Genomic DNA, 17,242 nt, shown 5'->3' on the forward strand with positions numbered 1-17,242 from the left:
TTTCTGTTTACAATTTTATAAATTTAAAAAGAGTTGGGATGAAAGGAGAGAGTGAGCAGTAAGGGAGAAGGATGGGCAGACAGACAGGCAGATAGATAAATAAATAGAGGAGGGAAGAAAAAAAATTAGAGCGGAAGGGAGACTACTCGTGATATGTGTGTTGATTTTAGATTTCTCCATCCTGAGATTAGTCGGAGAAAAAAGAAAAAAAAAATCACTTAAATCCGTTTCACATGCTAACAATATTGGATTGGTAAAACGATTGGAACATTGAATAAAATACCTCACGCTATATCTTCCAGTTCATTACATAGCTTGCTTGCTTGATGGGACTGGGTTCCCAGAGACGTCATCATGCACAGAGCCGACCAGGTCCACCAGTGCTCTCTATTGCTGGCGGTCATGTGCCAGCCTCTCGACATCCTCCAAGGTGACGTTGAGCCTCTGAAAATCTTTCCCAATCACGCCCAGCCACCTGATGCGGGGCCTATCACGAGGCTTCTTCCAGCCTGCATCTGTTGCGTCGAATGAAAAAAAAAGCCCTGGTAAAATGACCTAGTGGGAAGATGGAGGACATATCTGTACCAACTCAGGTATCCTTTTCGTTCTTTCGATGTCGATAAAATAAAGTACCAGTCACGTGCTGGGGTCGATGCAAATGAATGATACCCCCACCCCATCAAAATTGCTGACCTTTAGCCAAATTAGAAACAATCCCTTCTTCTTATTATTGATTTGAAACGTTCGTTAACACTGACTTTAATCGCACATTATATACCAGCTCTCCTATTGTATAACAACTTGAGATTATCAACTGTTCCAGTAGGACTCAGCTTCAACTAACCAATGACCACTGAACTTAGTATACCATAACTACGTTGAGAAGCGGCTGCAATAGACGATACATTAAACTGAACATCAGCCAAGGCAATACATAAAATTTAACAGTGACTGCATTGGTAGATGATTTAAACTGAGCAGTGGCATGTCCTGTAGATCATAACTGACACTCAGCTGCATCGATGGATAATGACCTAAACTGAGTAGTGGTAGGTAGCCCTGAGTCATAATTTAAACTAAGCAGCGACTGTCTCAACAAATCATTATCGAAAATGAGCAGAAACAGGTCGACAGGCTACAACCTTAAATGAGTAGCACGCATTAGTAAATCGTAGTCTGAACAGAGTTGTTGCATGCTATATAAGTCATTACCTAAACTGATAACAACTTTGATAGTTGATTATGATTTTCTTGCAATAGCCGTTCCAATAGGGTCAATTGTTAACTGAGCAGCAGATTTCTCTAGATCCTGATCAAATTAACTAGTGGCTATTTCAACAAGCTATAAACTAAACTGGACATTTGTTGCCTAAGTAGGTCAGATTCTAAATTGAGCAACATATCATACTCTTAAATGAGCATCAACTTCAATGAGCAGTAGAATCTTTGGTCATGCTAGCTTAAACTAAGCAGTAACAGCTGCAATAGGTTTATAAATCTAAACTGAACTGTGAATCTCAGTAGGACATAATCCCAACAAAGCTTCTGCATGCTATGTAGTTCATTGTTTATACTGATCAGCAGGTCTTAGTACAGAAACTGAGGAGTAACAAGGTAGGTCACAACCAGCTGGTGTAAGAAGTTACAATCTAAAATGAGAAGCAGGTTTCAGTAGGTCAGACTCTAAACTGAGCAGAAAGCCTCAGTAGGTCATAATATAAACTGAGTAGTATGTCTCAGTAGTTCATAATGTAAACTGAACTGCAGTGATTCAGGAAATCTGAGTGGCAAGACTTCGTAGGCTGTAAAATAAATTGAACAGAAGCTGCATAAGTAAATTATAATTCAGATTGAACAGTTGCCACCTCAATAAAACTCTCTAAACTAAGTAGCTTGTCATAATCTGAGTGATCATCTTAGTATGCCATAATATGAGAAACTGGTCAATTTTCTGAGCAATGATTAACCATAATAAGTCACAAGGTAAACTGGGCAGCTGTCTCATATGTCATAATCTAAATTGAGCTATAGCCTACACACAGCATAATTTTTAAACTGAGCAGCATCAGTTTAGGTGGGTAATAGTTTAAACCAGTGTTGAACTTGTTCAGCTTTGCAGTTCAAATTGAATCAGTCTACTTCTTGTAGTCCAGATGGGGACTATCATTATAGAAACCCTATTTATAATGTAGATCAAAATAGATGGATTAAGTAAATATTTTTTTTTCTGAAGAACTCGAAGTAGATGAGGCCATAAATAATAGCATGTAGTATATTCGGTTAAAAAAAATCCTTTCGTTGGAAATAAGAAGTCAAAGGGTAACTTAGTCTTCTACATGCTATAATTTATAGCTTTATCCACCATGAAAAATAATTTAGTTCACCTATCTATATATATAAAAATGAGAATGTGTGTCCGTCTGTCTGTGTGAATCCCTAAAACTCGAGAACTACGCAACCAATTTCATTCAAATTTTACACATGCCTTACTTAGGGTTCCAGTTGTGTTTTAGTCAAAAAAATTTTTTTAACTTCTTGTAGAGTTCGAGCCCACGGCAACATATCTCCTCCACTATTTAAGTATTACGTGTCAAAAGTGAAACAAAAACGCTCATGTCAAATACTTTCACTTTAAAAATGAAACTATTCCACTAACTGAAACAATCACATTCCGATACTGTAATGACAGATACTTTCAGAGAGAGAGAGAGAGAAAGAGATGTATATGTATACATATAGATGTATATGTACACGTTATTCCCCTAGCTGAAACAATCACATTTCGATACTGTAATGAATGAGAGGGAGAGAGAGAGAGAGAGAGAGATGTATATGTATACATATAGATCTATATGTACACGTATATGTATAGATATATATATATATATATATATATAGATCTATATGCATACATGTATATGTATACATATGTGTAGATGTATATATATATAGATGTACATGTAATATGTACACATATATACATGCATACAGATATCTATACATATATACACCCATCACACACACATACACATGCACACAAACACACACATTAGTCATTTGTTTTCTTATCCAAAACTACGTCAAAAGTACTGAATGGATCTTTATGAAATTTGGAAATTATATTCTATGCATAACGGCCATAACTCCCATGAAAATTCATATATTTTTGATGTTGATGAAATTTTAACCCGAACATAACAGATGAGCATTATTTGTAATTCAACGGTACAACAGTGTAAGACTACCCTTTCAGATATACTTACATTGTGATTTCTGCAATGTGGTGCATAAATTGTCAAGTAAATGAGACGCATCCTTGCCTCCACTAATTCACTTACAAAGTGTTGAGTAAAATTATTTCGTTGCAGACTTCTTTTGAGTCTTTTTATTTTCACTGCGACACACATAGTCCCCAGTTGGTAACATTCATTTCAAGGCCTTCCCAGATGAGAGACTGGTTGTTCTAAGACGTTTATCGATTGTAAATTTTGTCTGCAATTTGGAAATTATATTCTATGCATAACGGCCATAACTCCCATAAAAATTCATATATTTTTGATGTTGATGAAATTTTAACCCTAACATAACAGATGAGCACTGCCTGTAGCTGGTCTGCTCTTGGAAGAGCTCTGCTTCTCACATGGACAACTGTATGTTGGCTGCTCAAGAGTGGGTAATAAAAAAAACATATTTGCATATGCTCCACAACAGAAAACAAGGAACATTGTTCACAACGAGGTGTTATAATAACAGCAAGAAAGTATGTACATGATCACCTTCTTTTACGAAACTTCATTGACTTTCATATATTTATATTGATATACATATATATATATATATATATACGCGTGTGTGTGTGTGTGTGTGTGTATATATATATATCTCTATATATAAAGATGAGAATGTGTGCCTGTCTATCTGTGTATCTGTGTGAATCCCTAAAAATCGAGAACTACACAACTCTCTTTTACAAACCCAGTGAAAGTACATATATTTCATATGTCAAAGAAATTCAAGCAATACATATAACACCAAAGTTAAAAACATTCCCAACAATTCCACAATCCCTAACCTCCAGAGCTATTGAAGAAACTGTTATCATCAACTGACCAAGATTCCTAACATTTGCAAAACAAAATTAGACAATACGACGCTGTACTACAGATGACATCATTTGGAACCACAAGAGATTTAACTGAGGCAGCATTCATCCAAACTTTCAAGATCCAACCTCAGATTTATCATTGCATTGTCTCTCTACTACCTCTGTCAAATGAATCACCAAAATTGGCCTTTCATTATTTATAATCTGTACCTGTTTGTTTGGTTACGATATAAAATACACAAAACGTGTATTTACTTTATATACATACGAGTTGAAAACTTTCTTCTAGCATTCCATTTAATGTCTATGTTCCATGCTGGCATGGATTGGAGAGTTATTAATGTAGAAATATGGTATCGTAGCTACTAACAGTTGAGGGATGCGTAGTCTAGACGGCGTTTTTAGATTTCATTATTCTCTTTAACCCGGGCAACGCCGGGTATTTCTGCTAGTATCTCTTGTAAACAATTCTCGCTTCTGAAATGGATGCATGAACTTTGAAGTGTTACTTTGGTATCATGTTTAGCACATCTGTCATGTTCGCAGATGTAGGCTCATGTCTTATGAGCAGCCCTTGACCTTTTATTTTACCATCCAATGGAGCTTTTAACTCAAAATTCTACACACTATGTTGTTGTTGTTGTTGGCACTGTCGCTTACGATGTCAAGGGTTCCAGTTGATCCGATCAACGGAACAGCCTGCTCGTGAAATTAACGTGCAAGTGGCTGAGCACTCCACAGACACGTGTACTCTTAATGTAGTTTTCGGGGATATTCCGCATGACAGTGTGACAAGGCTGACCCTTTGAATTACAGGAACAACAGAAACAGGAAGTAAGAGTGAGAGAAAGTTGTGGTGAAAGAGTACAGCAGGGTTCGCCACCATCCCCTGCTGGAGCTTCGTGGAGCTTTAGGTGTTTTCGCTCAATAAACACTCACAACACCCGGTCTGAGAATTGAAACCGCGATCCTATGACAGCAAGTCCGCTGCCCTAACCACTGGGCCATTGCACCTCCACACACACTATGATTTATAGCTTTAACTACTCTAAGTACCATGGTAAACAAATAATTTACTTCATATCTCTTAAAGTTTACAAATTCTTATGTAAATGGATAAAGGTGTCAAAAGACATAACATCTTTATTAACAGTCAGTAAAAGCATATTAGATGTTAGTAAAATCTGTGTGCAGAGATGCATGAGTAAAACTCATTCAGATGAACCCTATTACGAATCCTTAGACTGTGAACAAAGAAATTGTTACCATGGATACATAACACTTCTTGAGAAGACCAGCATTTTATGGAAAGCTTGCACTGCTTCAACTGCAAAGTCTTTCAATGCCATTAATATCGCCAGAATCCATATGGACAACATATGCATAAATTTGAAAAACAATATAACCTTGTATGGTTCAACTTATATAGACAAAGTGGAGGGAAAACAGGTCACAGTTTTTTGCATACGAATTCATAAGCTTCATTTTCATTGGTTGAGCTCTTGTTTGGCTGAGTACATGCTAGCAACATATATTTTACAGAATAAAATTAAAGAATAAAATATTTTTTTTTTAAATACAAAATTGGACACAAGGTTGTCCTAAACATCTCGCCATGGTCCATGTTTGACACACTGGTCTAAACTGTGAAACAGTAGCCTCGATACTTCCTCAACTATGGTGAGCAGGGTTCAGTATATTGTAAGCTAAGTTGAGCAAAGGTCACCTTATGATTTAAGTTTAGTTATGGTCTTGAGAAGCTAAAATCCAAATTATATAGAAGATCTAACTCATAATCTGAACTGATTAGCATCCATCTCAGTAAGTCATAAGCTACACTGCAGAGCAGGCCTCAGTAGGTGATTATTCTAACCTGACTGTGCCATAATCTACACTGAGCAGCAGTTTAACTAGTGTTATTCTAAACTGAAGTGCAAAGATCACTATAAAATCATAAAGTAAATTGAATAGCTAGATAAGATCATAACCTAAGCTTAGCATTACCTGCCTCGAGTCATATTGCAAAGTGAACAGAGGCAGCCTTGATAGGTCATAATCGTAACTGAAGAGAACATAACTTAGTAGGTTATAATTTAAAAGCAGCTCTCAGATGGTCATAATTTAAAATGAGCAGTGACCTATATCAGTCATAATCAATAGTGAGCAGTACCAGCTTAGCCAAGTCATAATTTAAACTGCGCATGCAGGCTGCAGGTCAAAATCTAAACTGAGCAAGGATTATCTCAGTAAGAGAATACTTCAAATTGTAATCTCAAGACTTAATCTCCAAGTTAGAGATAACTTGGTATGGGCATACACAAGGTTGGTGAGTAGTTTTTTTTTAACAACCATTTTGTAACTACAACACAGATACTTGAACAATAGCTAGCCAAGATTCTTAGTACAATATTATCATTTCCAACAGTTAAAAAATTCCATCTTTATCTAGGGGGTCTCTGAACCCTTTTGTTAACAATTGTTTCAGTTAATTTTAGGAAAATAACTGTCATTATTAAGCTTGTGCTTGAAAAAAAATTAACCCTCTTGTTGCCAAATTTCTGTTAAAATACATTACCTTTGTTTCATTTAATTTTGAAAATAATGAAGAATTAAATAATTGTGGTTATTATGCCAGTGTTTGGAACATGAACTGACATGAAATTTCGACAGGTTTTAATTTAGTTCACTTTAAAACAAGAAGTTTGTATCATAGACACAAGGGTGGTCCCAGGCATGTTAGTATCAAAAGGATTAATACACAGACCAGGAACACTGATGTTTGTTACCATCAAATATGAAAACCTAATAGAAATAATGAAGGAATTAAGTCTACTGCAGACTATGAATTAGGTAATTCAGTGTGACATGGAAGTCAACATGTAATTATATAACATATTCAATAATGACAACAGTAACCTTAGTCTTTTCAGGAAGTCTAAATGTAAATGACAAAGAATAATTTCTACATTAGAGAAAAGCTTGTTCTCTGCTCTAACACCAAATACAGTAAATTGCTTCATGTAAAATGTACTAACACCACTATCATTACAATCCCCAACACCACTATCATCATCACAACACGAGCCAATGAGTGAACCTCTTTGTGGATGCACATCCCTGCCATCATGTTTGAAATTAAAAAAAAAAAAGATGTAATCCTAGATACACTATGTCAGTAGAAAAATATGCTTACATTATCAGTAGCAGCAGCCAAATGGCTATCTGAAGAAGAAAAAGTATTGGCCAACAAGTTTGATTCATCTATGCACAAGGCCAGCTAGTTAATTGAATGGGATGTGTTTAGTTAGCAACATCAACCCCAATATATTACTGACACTTTATCAACCCTGTATGCAACCTAATGGAATAGGGACTGAAGAAACAAAGAACCATCTGCTTCTTAACCATCTCTACAAACATGGTTCAGTATGTACATGTATATAAGTGTGTGTGTGTGTGTGTGTGTGTGTAACGTTTTATGTGGAAAAACAAATTAACCCAGCTAAACAATATGAACAAGAGTTGCAGAGTTTATTTAAATCAACAAGTATGTTCTGGGAGGAAAAAAAAATAGATAAACAACAATAGAAATACATAACACCAGAATGTTGTTGTTGTTATACATACACACTCTCTCACACAAATTAGTATCTTTCCATACTTCCCAGTTCCACTCCAGCACAGATGACACTGTGTTAGTAATAAACACCAACAATAGTTTTGTAAAACAGGAGAGAGGGGGGGATAGGGAAGGGAGATAAGAAAGAAAGGAAAGAGGGAGAAAGAGAGAAACAGAGTGTGTGTGAGTTTGTGTTTATGTGAAGTATGAATTACAGTCAAGTGACAAAAACAAAACAAGGACAATCATCATCATCATCATCACAAACACTTATTTAAGATGATTAACACAGCTAGTATTAGAGAATCAAACTGATAACTTGATGTGTCAAGAAGGTTCAAGTAAAAAATAAAAATAAAAGCTAAAAACTCAAATTAATTGGAAAAAGGAGAAGTCCTGGTAACAGGCCAGCCTCGGCTAGAGAGCTAATCTCTATCATGTTTGGAAACTGTACAGATAAGATATAAATAAACTGGCAAGCCTGGCTGGAAGGTGACAAAAATTAAGTTTTTAGACTTTATAGAGAAAGACATTACAGCCATTAGCTGTTAATAATAATGAATTCTAATGGGCATAAGGCCATAAAGTTGGACAAGAGAATAGCTCAGTGTTCTTTATTATGCCACTCTTTCTCTAAAAGATGCACAGGAGGATGATTGTAGGGGGGGGGGGCTGAAAAGAAACTACTTGAGATCTGAACTCAAAACATAAAGCAATGTGACTAAATATTGTAAGATTCAGACTTCTTATTTGGTTGATTCTGCAGTCCAACTCCAGCATGCTAACGATTCTGCCAGCTTGCCACCTTAATAATAATGATGATGTATATAACTATCTATCTATCTATATCTAGCTAGATTTCTAACATAGAAACAAGGCCAGAAATTTGAAAGGAGGGAACAGTTGAACCCGAAAGGATGAAAAACAATAGTTGACCATGGCAGGATTTGGATGTAGAACATAAAGGGAAATAACAGAATACAGCAATACTTTAAATCTGACACTTCAACAACTCTGTGTCCTCACCCCATCCCCATTATCACCAGAGTCTGCCAATAATGGTTTCTAACATTAATAATTATAATGACGATTTTGATGATGATACATATGCATGTATGTACTTCAGTTTATTATCACAATAACAAAAAATGAACACAATTAACAAACAATACTTTTATTAGACATCCTCAGAGAGAGAAGGAAAGGGGGGAGGAGAGAGAGAGAGAGAGAGAGAGAGAGAGAGAGAGAGAGAGAGCTGGAAGAAAGACAGAAAAAATGGGATGTTGAAGGCAGAGAGGAAAGGACATCAGTCACAAAGAACCAACAGCAAATGTGTGTGTTTGTATGTATGTATAAATATCATATAAGAACTGAACATCGTAAATAGGGAAGGGGAAAAAATAGTAACAAACGAACTATAAAAAGATTCTACAAAAAAGTCACTAAAAACTGGTCTTGGAAAAGTGAATTAAACAGTTGGTCCGTTCTCACACACAGATATATACATGCATCCACACAGACAATTGCTCATTCTTGAGAGAAAAAAGCGAGACAAGGCGAATAGAAAATAAAGCAAGATAATATTGGTACCTTTAATGTGAACAACTGTTTCGAACAGGGAAGACCTGAGGGTAGCTTGCTGCATACCAACACCCTCAGTACATAAATAAATATTAACGTCGACAAGGTCACGGAAGCTACAATTTAAAGAAGGTAAGTAACTCCATGCATCACAAGTTTGTTATTTAAGTTATCTCCCCTGCCAGCATTACAACTGGAAAGAGACAGAAAGAGAACAAGCGGAGTTTGAGTGTAGGTAAGTTTCCAGTAGATAAGGACAAAGCAATAACGATCTTTTACAAACATTAGTATCTTATATGCTAATGAAGGCACCAAATGAGGTGAGAGGAAGATAGAGAGAAAAAGAGCGTGGGTGTGTATACATGAAAGAGATCATATGCAGGGACTAAGTTATGGAAAAAAAATCATTATTATAATAATGATGCAGCATCCACTACAAATAATAATAACATTTAACTTAGCACAAGGTCATGCACTTTATTAAGAGGGAAAGAGAATCAATCGATTCCGGCAAGATTCTCTCCCACCAAACAATGACATGTTAAGAATTAACCGGGTTGGGATATAAGCTCATAAAAAAGAAATGTAATTGAATACAGCAAGATATCTTATCAACTGCAAAATTTACTCTGCCGTCCAGAGTAGTTGTAGTAGTAAAAGTAATAATAATTTCATACATAGGCAAAAGGCCTCAAATTTAGGGAATGGGTATGATTGATAATATCAACCCCCAGTACTTTATTTTATCAAAACTCTGAAAAGAAAGGAAATGTAGAGCAACGGAGGAAAGGAGATTGCTTAATGTGTATACTGTTTCTCAGTGAGATGAGATGAGCAAATCAAGCTGGAATCAAATCAGTTCAGATGTCTGCTAACTTGTCTTATTCCAAATAATTTTTTTACTCTAGGTACAAGGCCCGAAATTTTGGGGGACGGGCCAGTTGATTAGATCGACCCAATACGTAACTGGTACTTAATTTATAAACCTCAAAAGGTTGAAAGGCAAAGTCAACCTTGGCGGAATTTGAACTCAGAACGTAGCGAAAGGTAAAATACCGCTAAGCATTTTGTCCAGCATGCTACCGACTGCCAGCTCGCTGCCTTATCTTATAATGAAACTCACACCAAGTCAGATTTGCAAAGGAGGTCACACTGAATTCAACTGACTAACTCTAGTACATGGCAAATGTTTATTTTAGTGACCAACAGAGGGATAAAAAGTACAGTTGACTCTAGCAGGGATTGAACTTAGAACAGAATATAAATATCATTAAGTATTCAGTCTGATGTGATATATTCCTAACAATATGGCCCCAAAACAAAAACTTGAGCAAGAAGAAATGTTTAAAACTGGTGGGGAAACATAGGGGAAGAAAAGATAAGAAAAAAAAAGGGAGAAAGAAAGATGAAAAGTAAACAAAGACATTTTTCTAACTAATAGAACCAAACATCTACCAATGTGTGAGGAATATCGATTCTAATCTGGCTTGTCTTACACCACTCAGCTGGTAAAAATATCCATTATATCTCCAGGTCTTAGTCTTAGTTCTGACATAACCCTTCGGGCTCAAAAGACCAAAGATTATTCCAGTTTCTGTGGTGTGTATAAGTGACTAAAAGCACAACATTCCTTCTCGGTGGGATGTCAACCCATTACAAAATGAACCCCTTTGTTCGTCATTTTCAGCTGAGTGAACTGGAGTATTGCAAAATGAAATGTGTTCCTTCTCAAAAACACAATATACTGCCTAGTCTGCGAATTGAAACCATGACCATACAATCATGAGTCCAATACCCTATCCACTAGACCATGTACCTACCTTTCATTTGTAGGGTTTGAGTTTGTCTTTACTTTATGTCTGAGAAAGACAAACACCCTGTGAGTGAGGAACATTAGCTGCAGAACAGCTCTCCTAACTGCTTTAACATAAATATAAATATGTGGTGTAGAACAATGTTGAAGACATGAGCAACACATTTTGGCTGATGTAGTATAAGCAGTGATTTGCATCATTGAGTAAAACAGAAGTGTAAGAGACAAAAGTTTGGGTGGAATTTAGTATATATCTTTTGTACATGTGTGGATATGTGTGTAAAAGAAATGTAAAGACAGAGAACAAAGGTATATAAACACTATAATGGAACACACACACACATACATAGAAACACATTCTTTAGTCTTCACATAAACATACAAAAAAAAATGCAGAAGGACTGACAGACAAAAAAGTTTGGTAGATAGATGAGTAAAGATAGGAATGTGTGTATGTGTGCATGAATGTATATGTATTTATTATGCATATAAACATTTTCCAATATGAATATCAAAGAAAGAAGAAACTCAAAATAGAAACAAAGTGAAGCCACAGTATCAATTAAGTGAATAAACTCTACTATATGTATTGAGTACTTCACTTTTTTCTCTTAATTGTACATTTAAACATATATACACGTTTACACATGTATATATACACAAATTCATATATATATACACATTCATATATATGTACATGTATATATACATATATTAATATATATATATATATATATATATATATATATATATAAAAAAAGAAAGAGAGAATTTACAAAAAAACAAAAGATGAAGACGGGTGTGTAAACAACAAACAGATGTATTAGTTTAACACTCGGGAAGTGAGAAAGTATTTTACATTTCGAGCCTATGCTCTTCGACAGAAAGGAACACAGAAATAAACAGGAAGAGAAAATAAAAAAGGTTTAGTAGCTAGAGATCTATCATAGCGAATGCCGGACACACACACACACATATATATATGTACATACACATACACGCGTGTGTATGTGTGTGAGATATATAATTTTCACACCAAGGCAGATAGGAAAAAGGCAGAAGAAAAGGTCAGTAAAATTTATTCAACCAACAATATAACTGCAGTGAAATGCTAAAGTAAAAATAACAGACAACTAAACAAAACAGAACACAACAAAAAAAAAATTAATAAAAAAAAAACGAAGAGAAATGAACAAAAATTAAGATGGCTGTCAAAAACTAGGAACAAAACTAGAGATCTTATTGTTGTCCCTGCCTCCCCACCACACAGTGGGAAGTGGTATATAGTGAACTGATGCAGGGAGTGGTGTGGCATACACATCACCCACACACACACACAGTTACATCATGTTGAGGTTGTTTCACTTCCGCAAACTTCTGAAAATGGTGCTGCTAAAGTGTGTGTGTGTGTGTGTGAGAATGTGTGTGTGTGTGTGTGTGTGTGTGTGTGTGTGTGCGTGCGTGCGTGCGTGCGTGTGTGTGTGTGTAATATCATATATTATATTAAATTATATCATAGTATATTATATATAACATAAGTGGTGTGTGGGTATGTAATCCTATTGCACCAGCAGCTGGAGAAAGGCCAAGGAGAAGTAGCTCCAAACATCATCCACTTAGCACAGCCCCTGAACAAGAAATCACACACTTGTCAGGAGAATCCACTGAGCAGCTGAATAAGTAAATAATATGAAAAAAAATTCTCAGACTTGTCATGTGGAATATACAAACATTTCTTGATATTAGCTATGGGACAGACTGATCTTAGCATAGGGCAGCTCTTGTAGCCAGTGAGCTTTGATGCTATATTGTAGATATTGTTGCATTCAATAAGACCAGACTACTTGGAGAGGGGGCCCACACTGAGAGTAGACATCCCAAATATGGAGTTAACCTTGCTGTGAGAGACAGTCAGCTATCCAAACTGACTGAGGCACTGATTGGCATCAGTGAGCATCTAATGTTAGTTTGCATTCTCCTTGATGAGAAACAAGGTGATAGTTTACTATGTGTCAATGCAATAGCCTTAATGAAACACTAAATCAGGCACTGACTAAGATCCCATCACTTACCGTCACACTAATGAACTATTTTAAAGTAAGAGCAGGAACGAATGAACAAACCTGCAATTGGGTGGTCAAAGACCATGGTGTTGAGACATATCAACCCTTCAACAGTGGAAGACCTCATGCCTTGCTGCTCACTTTGACAGTCTTAGTGTTGGAAGGGGAACTGAAGACATGGAAGAGAAACACACCTAGCACCATCAGGAGATGCAAGAGAAGAGGAATGCATGCAAAGTTACAAGTGCCTCCTCCAAGCAAACATTTACAGGCTCTGTCTTCAACCAAAGCTACTCAACAAAGATTGAAAATATATTATCATCAAGAGATCCACAAATGAAAGAGGAAATGGTCCTCATTGCTTCAATGGGCAACCAGAAACAAGTAGTGTAAGTGGATGTGTGCGTGTGTGTGTGTGTGTATGTGTGTGAAAGAGATAGAGAGAATAAGAAAGAGTGATGGGAGGGGGGCAAGAAAGGTGGTGGTAAAAGTAAACAGTTAGGAACAAGAGAAGTAAAAAGATGAAAAGTAAGATTGCAAAAAAAAAAACAAAAAAAAAAAGTAAAAGGAAAACATGGGGGGATGGGAACAAAAACCGGGAGTGAAAGAGATGAATACACATACACAGATATACACATACACAGGTGTATGCAAATATAATTTAGAGCAAGAGAAAATAGAAGTAGAAAGAGCAAGACAGGGATGAAAAGATGAGGCTAGGAGAAAGAGAAGAGATAAGGAAGCAGCTTGTAGAAAGCAAGGAAGAGCTGTGATGCTGGATTGTTGTTCACCATTTTTGGATTTTCAGTCAATTTTTTAAAAAATTTATTTATTTATTCAGTTGTTTTTCCTCTTCAAATTGTTTTATTTGTTTGTTTTTTTTTTCTGACTTTTAGCTAGGACTGTGTTGCAGTAAAAGTGCAGAAGACAGAAACAGCTGCAACAAAAGCGACTGCATGCCAGATGGACGTCAATACAGAAATGTTTCTTCCTAGTGAAACAAGATAGGGAATGGGGTAGGAGAAGGATTATATACATATGTGTGTGTATATGTATGAGTGGGTGTGTGTGTCTGTGTATGAGTGTGCACATACACAATATGCACGTATGTGTGTTCCTCCAAACATTATGAAGGTGCTCTCATCAATTTCAGCTATTACTTCACTCTCCAACATGCCAAAGGCAACCATCTAATCTGTACAACATGGCCATAGACAACCAACAATATAACAGGCCAGAGGGGAAGTAGCTTCTGACATGAGTAGATCTATAACTGTTCCTAGCGGAAGTGTATAGATGGGAAATAACACAAGAAGCTCCATGGTATGACATCTTGACTGATCAAAGAAACTGGAAAAACAACATCAACATCTTTGGTACACTAAGACAATCTGGTATCAAAATTTTACTATATATGTTCATACATTTGAATGTTCCTCTATTCTTAATCAGACGAGATGCAGCACTTCACACATGCTACATTAAGAGCAGCTGAATAAGCCTCAAAATAAATACACAACTAAACGTCCAGATGACAGCAGACTATGAGAGAAAGGTTAGCATCTTTTTTTCCAAAATGGAAGAGTTTATGAATGCTACTGATTCTGCTTGGTTTACAGAGACAGTTAAGTATTATTTGAAGTGACTCCAGGTCTGAAGTAGCATAGTTGTGACATGGATTGGTAACAAATTGCCACAGAATATGATTATATCAAAACAATGGCAATGCTCTTGGAAATGCAGTATCGTTTCTTTTGCAGGAACATGAGCAAAGGCTCTAAGTCCAATCCCATTCTTTTTCCTTCCAAGTTGAGCTTACAGTCAAATAATTAGCTAGATTGAAGGAGTGCTGGATACCACTATGAGCAGAATAGTCAACTCAGTTGCAATTGAAGACATTTCACTAACATGGATTAACTTTGGAACTCACATAAATGATATATAATTAGTATGCACGTGTGTTTTTATTTATATATAAATATATATTAGTGTATGTAAGCTTTAATAGATAAACATAGTGGTTTGGTGGGGACAAGGGATTAGAGAGGGGTAGTAGGGGAGAGGGAAAAAATAGAAAGATACAGAGAGAAAGAGAGAGAGAGAAATATAGTGAGAGAAAAGAGTTGCAGTTAGGTGTGGGAACCAGTTCTGTCTCTTCGCCGCCGGATTGTGTCGCGGTCAATTGTTTTCCTGTCATAGGCTTGGCCTAAAAATGCCATGAAGTCAATGAAAAATGTAGTGAGATTGATCCGCCAACCATATTCGCTGGTCGCATAGTCTTGTGGGAAAGTGTGGTGGTAGTTGTGAAAGCCCTCACCCATGCTGCCCAGGCTAACACAGATGTTCTCAGCTGGGTTGATCCGCTTGTCATAGGGTCGATAACCCCACATGTGAGCAGCACTGTTCACCAGCCAGGTGGCATTCAAGCCACAGCAATAACGCAGGACACCAGCCAAAAAGTAAGCATTCCACAGGTTCTCATTCCAGAAAATGTAAGGAACTAGTGTTGGGATAGCGAAACAGAAGATGACAACCGACAGGGCATAATATCTGAAATGAGACAAGTAAAGAAATAATAAGAGAGAAGAAATTAATACAAATTTGAAGGTCTGGAGCTAATAGAATTTTCAAGACTGTCAGCAAGAGTCATAACCTAGTATCCTACAATCAGATGTGGTTTTGGGCCCTTAGCATGACATGAACTGACCTGCCATCATTTGTAACATATCACCAAAATTCTTCTTTTTTTTTTCTGCAAATAAACTCAAGGACTCAGTGACTCATGCTTTTCTCAAGCACAGGAAGAATGTTAATAATCAGTCCTAACCATTGTATATGTTAGTCATTCATTCAATATAAGAGAGATTGTAAACAAACTAGTTTTATATACCAATTGTTGAAAGTGAGCCTTTTGCAGTAAAATTTAGGAGAAAGAATGTCATAGAAGATAGTCTACTAAATCAGTCCCAGTTAACTACTGGAAACCATTTTATTGAAAATAAGTGGATTTTTTTCTTATAGCACAGAACCAAATGAAATCTAAATACAGCAAAATGCTTTAACACTGGCATGGGCAACCTTTCTTGAGCAGTGGGCAACACAAGACATGGCTTCTCATCAACCAAGCCACTCTACTAAAAAAATTCAAGGTAATTTTTCTTTGGCATGCCATTCAGGAAGCCCTACAGACTGCAGTTTGCCTATGACTGCTTTAGCCTTTTGTTCTATTGTATAAAGGAGCTTTGGTTTTATGTTGGAGCAACAGAGAATGTATGAAGATACAGACTAACAATCCAAGATACTCATATTGTCAATTCAGCTATAAATATTGAAATATACAATCTTTCTAAGGGAGATAATTTCAATTTGTAAACTCTTTTTCACCATTGTATCCAGAGTTTGGTTAATTCAAATATTTCTAAGTTGTAGTAAGATTGTTTATTTGCTGAAGTCCTTTGAGCATCAGATAGAATGCTTTGAGATATTCTTTCTGGTTCCCTGTGCTCTGAGTTTGAATCACGTTGAGGTCAACTGTGCCTTTCATCCTTTTTGAGGGGATAAATAAAGTACCACTTAAATACTGGAGGGGGCATGTTTTAATTCTCTTCTCTCTTTCACACACTTCCCCACAAGAAGAAATAAGTTCTTTTCAGACCTGGAAAGAGACAGGTTTCAAGTTTAAAATGCTGGAAACGTGCCACATATCACACCTCCATCAGGAGTTAAGGAACCCCACCACTATATAAATTCTAGCAAACGATTTTACATCTAGATGTTTGTGTTGTCATTAACAATTATCTCACACTGAAGCAATTGCTACAAGTTGAAAAGGAAATAGAAACCTAATGGTGGGAAACCGAGGGAACAACAATAGAGGTCAAGGTGCAAAAAAACCACATATCTGTGTTGACGGGATTAAAAGCAGATATTCCACTGAAAAATTCAACAGAACATATTCCATGCCAAAAAGAACTGATCTTTTTTAAAGCATCTAATTTTTTAAATTCTCCCAGACATCACTGCCAAAAAATAGGCTGGCAGAGCAAAATGTAAGTAGTTCC

The 17,242-nt window shown here is 36.3% G+C and overlaps 1 protein-coding gene across 21 annotated transcripts in view; it reads right to left on the minus strand.

The window, feature by feature from the left end:
- Positions 1-12,180: 12,180 nt before the first annotated feature.
- Positions 12,181-17,242, minus strand: part of LOC106882371 (stearoyl-CoA desaturase 5) — a 135,715-nt gene continuing 130,653 nt past the window's right edge. For all 21 annotated transcript variants that reach the window (XM_052969750.2, XM_089355510.1, XM_089355508.1 and 18 more), the window contains one exon: positions 12,181-15,731. In XM_052969750.2, coding sequence (XP_052825710.1) covers positions 15,311-15,731 — 421 coding nt within the window. In that variant the 3' untranslated portion in view covers positions 12,181-15,310. The remainder of the gene's footprint in view (positions 15,732-17,242) is intronic.

Source organism: Octopus bimaculoides, chromosome 7, assembly GCF_046866305.1.
Source record: "Octopus bimaculoides isolate indiv1 chromosome 7, ASM4686630v1, whole genome shotgun sequence".
Classification (NCBI taxonomy): domain Eukaryota; kingdom Metazoa; phylum Mollusca; class Cephalopoda; order Octopoda; family Octopodidae; genus Octopus; species Octopus bimaculoides.